At 58.4% G+C, this 6,347-nt stretch overlaps 2 protein-coding genes across 2 annotated transcripts; one reads left to right on the top strand and one right to left on the bottom strand.

Annotated features, from left to right (window-relative positions):
- Window positions 1-1,193: 1,193 nt before the first annotated feature.
- On the top strand, window positions 1,194-3,044 carry VDAG_00934 (uncharacterized protein; the record flags this gene model as incomplete). The annotated part of the gene is made up of 1 exon (XM_009649820.1): window positions 1,194-3,044. One exon carries the CDS (start codon window positions 1,194-1,196, stop codon window positions 3,042-3,044), a length of 1,851 nt encoding a protein of 616 aa, XP_009648115.1.
- A 735-nt stretch (window positions 3,045-3,779) lies between these two features.
- VDAG_00933 (uncharacterized protein) lies at window positions 3,780-6,168 on the bottom strand (the record flags this gene model as incomplete). Its single annotated transcript, XM_009649819.1, has 6 exons — window positions 6,055-6,168; window positions 5,841-5,865; window positions 5,616-5,694; window positions 4,319-5,553; window positions 3,873-4,252; window positions 3,780-3,820 (listed from the first exon to the last, which is right to left on the bottom strand). Exons 1-6 carry the CDS (start codon window positions 6,056-6,058, stop codon window positions 3,780-3,782), a joined length of 1,764 nt encoding a protein of 587 aa, XP_009648114.1. The 5' UTR covers window positions 6,059-6,168.
- Between the last annotated feature and the right edge of the window lie 179 nt (window positions 6,169-6,347).

Genomic DNA, 6,347 nt, shown 5'->3' with positions numbered 1-6,347 from the left:
TCCATGATCACCCAGCACACTGTGAGCAGACTTCTTGGAAAGGGATTGGATCTCATCAGCCACGACGCCCGGCTAATGTAATGGCTGGTTGAGATGAATGACGGTATGCAACCTGCTCACCAGGCAGTCGCACTAAGATCCCTGTCATCCAATGATGCTCGTCTCACGAGCGACCGATTGGCTCACCGAAGCCCGTCGAGCATTGGTGGCAGCAGTCTGGCCGTTTCAGCTGCATCTCATAAATATCGGGCTCACAGAATGCAGGAGCTGAGGACAGCCTGCTTTCTTACCCCCGCCCAAATTCATTTCAGCATCCACCATTCTTTCTCACACCACGCAAGCCATGAGTCCATCATCGTCTGTGTCAGGGTCATCCGGAGAGGAGTCATGCGATGAGGACTTGTCTGTCATTGAGCGCCTTGCCGATGCAATTGGTATCGAAGAAGATGTGAGGTTCTCTCCAGATGAGAGAGCATTGCTCGTCAAAGAATTGTATGAGGGGCCGAGGAAGTGCCAGTGGTTCGGGGGAGGAGCAACGGGGAGCATTAGGGGAGCATTTGGCGGGGGAAAGAACAGAGAGCGGGTGGGTGTGCCCTGTGATCGACAGAGGGGGTGCCCTTAGGTGCGAGGAAGGAGCTACGTGAGTATAGAGGTAAGTACATACTGCCTGAGCAAGGCAGAAGGGCACCAGGTCACCTGCCCTGCGTGCCTGTCACCTCTGGACCCTGCCAGGGGCGAGAGCCCATCTCCCCACGTCCCAAGACCGCTCAAGACCCCCCTTAAGACCCCCCCACAGTACCTATGACGCCAGAGCCGTTGCAGCTCAACAACATTTACCATCTCCATCTCCAACCTCGCTCTCAAGCCTTAGTCGACGCTTGACTCGATTCACATCTCTCGGTGCTCCGGCTCCTGCTTCTGCCTGGCTCACCAACATCCAATACATCTTGACGACAACCACATGAGTCACAGCCAAGCTCGACCTTGACCTATTACTTCCTACCCAGACAGGCATACAACACTTCATATCGTTGTTGTTGCACTTCCATCGATTCGCCACCACACCAAGACATATATACACGCTCCCCTCAACTCCTGCCGCACCTCTCTTAACTCTTGCCGCACCGCATCTCTCCTCCTCAGTACCCCTTTTCACAGAGGCTTCCGACAGGCTATTAGCCGCCGACCCAGCCATGCCCTTGAGGCGAGAGCCCTCTCGGGAGCACGAGCTGCCTGTTGGAAGCTCCTGGCGCATGGTCGAAGGCGGCGAGAACGACAGCTTCGACACGTCCATCGTCCCCGAGCTTGACTTTGAAGACGACATTCCCCTGTCGAGCGGGCCCTCCCAAGGCAACTTCAGCCTCGCCTCCCAAGACAGCGCCCACAGCATCAGCGACTTCGTCGACAGGGCCGACGACGAGCGCGTCATCCTGCGCACGCCCTTTCGCCCTTCGATCCCCACGACGCGCCAGCCATCTGACGATGTTCACCGCACGCCTGAACCCGAGTTTTACATGCCTTCCATCCACATGGAGAGTCCGAGCCAAGGCCGCAGCAGCAGCGGCCGCTCTTCGAGGACAATCCGGCCCACCATGGACGAGAAGGAGAGGATCGCCATGCGCCTGAGGAATCAGAGGCAGCAGTCGGGCTACGGCAGCCTCCTGCGGAAACGTAACAACAACAGCAGCAGCAACGATGCGAAATTCGGTGGAAGAGAGGCCCAGCGCCAGCCAACAGACCGCCAACAGCAGACGGTCGGTCGCCGCGTCATGGACTCGGCGCCGCACGCCCTCCTCGACGTGCTCGCCTGGGTAGCGGACATTGTCGGCATGGCGCTGCGCATGCTCAAACTTCCCCTGGCCATGATATTCGCCGTCTGGCTCATGATCGGCGCCACCATCATCCTGCGCAACATGGTCACCCAGTCCATCACGACGTCGCTCTCGCCCATCTGCAAGATTCCCGGCGTCGGCGCCCTCAGCCTGCCCTTCTGCCCGCAGTTTGGCGTCACGCCCGCCGGCTCCGACGAGCAGCTGTCGGCGCCGGGCGGCCAGAGCGTCGAATTTGACGACCTCATGAACGTCCAGGCGAGCTTCGAGCAGGTACTCGAGCGCAGCGCCGACGGCGTCTCGCTGCCCATGGAGATGAAGCGCTCCGAGTCGTCGATCCGCGATCTGCGCACCATGGTCCGCTACTCGGAGCTGCCGGCGCGCGACGAACTCGTCTTCCACTTTGACGAGTACATTGCCACTGCGCGCCAGACGGCCTCTGACCTGCAAAAGTTCAACACGCACGTCGGCTCGGCCGTCGACTCGGTCATTTCCATCAACCACTGGACGTCGCGCTATCTCGACGCCCTCGACGCATCCACGGCCGCCGCCGACGCCGACAGTGCCGGCACCGGCCTCGCCGTCTGGACCTCCTGGCTCTTCGCCCCCTTCCAGCCCGCCACGGTACCCTTTGATGAGCGCGCCCTCCTCGACAAGTACATTGAGCACACGGCCCTCGTGTCCGACCGCATCGCCGGCCTCCTCGTCGAAGCCCAGGCCGTGCTCCGCCTCCTCACAAGGGCCGAGGATCACCTCTCGCTCATCTACGACGTTGTCACGCGCTCGCACCGCTCCGTCCGCGACTCCCGCGACGACGTCCTCTGGACCCTGTGGTCCCTCGTCGGCGCCAACAACCGCCGCATCAGCGACCTCAACGGCCAGCTGCGCCTCCTGCGCGCCGTCGACACGCAGCGCTCCCAGGCCGTCTCCCAGGTCTCGGCCCTTGTCGTCGAGCTCGAGAAGATTGAAGCCGGCCTCGGCGACCTGCGCGACCGCGTCGCCGAGCCCGGCCTCGCCCGCTCCGCCATTGGACCCGGCCCCGGTCTGGGCGACCGCGGCGCCATACCCCTAAGCGTCCACATTGAGACCATCGACCGCGGCGTCGACCGTCTCGAGCAGGCGAGGCGGCGCATCCGGGATGCCGAGGATGACAAGGTCAGGGAGGCGCTCGCGAGGGGCGGTGTCAAGGACGAGGCGAGGGCCATCGATGCGTGACCGTGACGTGCGCCTTTCATAATGATCATGACAAAAGCCTTTCCTACATGGCATCAGACGAAATTTAAACTTTATGATTTTTTTTTTTTTATCCACATTTATACATCTCAGTATACCCAGGCGAGCTTTTGTATATAGGACAAGCAAAGAAACAAGGCCGAACGTTAAAAGACATTGTGAAGCCTTTAGTATAACCACTCGTTGTCCATGTTGATGTGTGCGATGATATGAATGACCAAGTCAGGACCGGTCACTTCTTCCCACTACTTTCCAACACGATCCAACACCGCTCAAGGCAATCAAGTAGGCCATCATGAAAGTCGTAAACTCAGACACACGCGGCCAGTCATTAAACAGTGATTCATATGCAGCTACGGCTTACTCACAGGCACGATCCATCTGACACCTATTTTTCAGTTGCAAAATACAACCTCCCAACCTGCAATGTTTGATGCCTTTCCTCGCCCGGTGCCAGGGTATATATTCCATCCAACGATACTCCATGAAACCAGCCCTAGATGCCCATGTGCCGCTTCCAGCTGCTACGGCCTCGCGCCTTTCGCCCTTCTGGGCAGCCCGTGCATCATATCGCAGGGGGCCAAGGGACTGGTTTGCTGTACTGTCCCGTCCTGTTGCTGCTATGAACAATGCGTCAAATATAGCAACCCTCCAAACGCCGTGTCCATGCCAGCGCTCGCATCAAAAAGAACATGCGCCAAATCAGTCAGGCCTCGTCTAGGTAAATCCTGGGAACACCTTGGTAAACGCCTTTCGCCCTACTTCAAGTCAGCTCAAGTTGCATTCGTGGCAGTCGCAAAATCAACTTACACACAGGACGCCGCCCGTCGGGGTCATCCAGAGGCGTGCCAGCTAGTGTGCGCATGCGCTGACGCGCCAGAGCCGACGGACTCTTTCGACCCTCGACTTGCCGGGGCTCGAGTGGCGGCTCCCCAGGTTGAGGCGCCTGCAGCCGTAAGTCGCGTGGCTTCTTCCGACGCTTCGCTTTCCGTGATGAGTGGTGCGCTGCAGCGGCCGGCTGCGGGGTCTGTAGTGTCGAGTGATGGGCTTGACCATCGCCTTGCGGGTCGACCGAATCTTCCGCAGGTTCTTCCTGCGTTGTCTCCAGTGTCCGCTGCGTGGACGGCGGTTGTTGTGCCGCGTCCGCCGGCGATGAGGGTGGCCTGAGTGCCACGTCCGATTTGCTCGGGCTGACCGGTGTCAAAGGAACTCCAGCCCCTCCTGGTAATGGTTGATGTTGATCTCTGCGCCGCAACCATTTTCCCCATCTTCCATGCTTTTCCTCGCCGCCCTCATCGTCCGAGTCATCCAAAACCACGCGCGAGCGCAGTCGTCGAATGGCACGCTCGCGCCGCACCATGGCGTTCGAAATCTTCGGGCAGTATCCGCGTGGTAGCATGTTCTTCTTGCAGATGGGACATAATGAGCTGTTGATGGCTAAAAATTCGTCTATGCACTCAGGGTGGAAAATGTGTCCACAGGGTAGCTCGCGAATGACGGACACACGGTCCTCGTACTGCTCCAGGCAGATGTGGCATTGTGGTTGGTAGTTGGTGGCGATGGTGTTCGCAGAGCTTGTTAGGCTAGATCGTCGAGTGCGCGAGCTCGACATGACATCGGAGATGGCTCGTTGGTCGGTTCGAACGCTTCGTGGTGATCGCAGAGACCGGGTCGCCAGGGGTGTGGAGGGCGCGCTGGCGACTTCTGGCTGATAGCTGTACGTAAAGAGGGGGAACTCTCGAATATGAGCAGGTGGCACCGCCATTCGCTTGATACCCATTGCCTCTAGGTCAACCTCTCTGCTGATGACGCGGCGCCGCAACGAGGCCCGCCTTTGTCGTTGCACGAGATGCATGGTGACGGAGACGCATGCGATGATGAAGAGCAGGGCGCCTACGACGATCAAGATCCAGGTCCACATGGCTGGCAGATTCTGTTGGTCGGTTATCGTCAACTCTGTCCATACTCGTATATAATCTCGAGGGTTCGGGTCGTGCTCGGCTTGGACTTCTTCGGCAAAGGGTATCGTGGAGGGGTCTCCAGAGTATAAGCTGAGCTGTTTCATCATCTTTGAGCCTTCCGAGCCCGGGACTGCGAAGACGGGAAAGTGATTCTGGGAATGCCAGGCCCCACCATCTTCGAGATCCCATATCGGAGAGTTGACGCCTTGAGGTTCTCTGGTGGAATTGTTGGGGCGGTAGAATATGAACGCCCGAATGGGATCAAGGCGAGCAGCGGCTAGGTATGCCTTGGTGCATGTAGAGTTAAACCATGGCGCAAGTGCAATGAGGTTGTACATGGGCGGGGGCAGCTGTTCTCGCGTGGTGACATTGCGCGGGATCAGATCGTATTGCTGTTCGAAGCATGGGTTCGCTTCCGAAATCTCCGGGACGTAGAGGAGGCCGCGGATGATGCCATTTCGGGTCTGCAAGTTGGTGCGGGTCAGGGTAGTTAGGTTTGTTCTCAACGTATCGACATATCCAAGGGTATCCTGCGACATCTGGCGTTAGACATTCTGGCTGACAAGGGCGGAAAGTAGAAAGGCGATCGTACATTGAAGGTCGTGATGTTCCGGATGATTGTGCTCGGCACGGTGTTGGCGCCGCTCCATACAGGGTTGCTGAAGAGTAGCCTGCAATAGTCAAGTCAGTTGTTGAAACGCCGCAAGAGGCCAGCGCACTGGTTGGTTGGGATGGAGGCCGGCGTCGTTGTCTATTGTCGGCAAGGGTCGCAGGGCGAGAATGGCCGACCGTACGAAGGAAGGCTGGGAGAACTTACACTCGATTGTAAATCTGATCGAGCGCTGTGAGACGTCAGTGTCGGGAGCCAAGCCAAGGGGAACTCGTGGTACAAAGCGGTCGGGAGGAGAAAGCCGTGTGGAGGCGATGGTTGGTGATGGGGACGGAGGCGTCGTCAATTGGGGAGTGTCGCTGATGAGGCCTCGTTTGACTGAATGGAATGACAGGCTGAGGAAGAGAGAGGTCGTTCTTACACATGCTGCGCTCACGTCGCCGAGCATTGGACTGGATACATGGAACCCAACCGCTGAAGGAGTGTTGACGATGGCGGCGGAGTGGGTTGGTGTACGAATAGGCAACGGTTGGAGAAGGGAAGAAGAGGCAGCAGGAATGCGCGCCAAGCAAGTGTTAAGGCAAGTCGAAGGGGGAAGTGGAAGCGCTGTTCGATATCGGAGTCGAACCCACCTCGGACAGAAGAGGGGGGGTGGTAGCTGTTGGAGTTTGCTGTCGCTGCTGCTGGCTGGTCGTGGATGACGGAAATGAGATG

This window comes from Verticillium dahliae, genomic scaffold (genome assembly GCF_000150675.1).
Source record: "Verticillium dahliae VdLs.17 supercont1.2 genomic scaffold, whole genome shotgun sequence".
Taxonomy (NCBI): Eukaryota; Fungi; Ascomycota; class Sordariomycetes; order Glomerellales; family Plectosphaerellaceae; genus Verticillium; species Verticillium dahliae.
The sequence above is the reverse complement of the archived record's forward strand: the minus strand, read 5'-3'. Positions and strand labels throughout refer to the sequence as shown.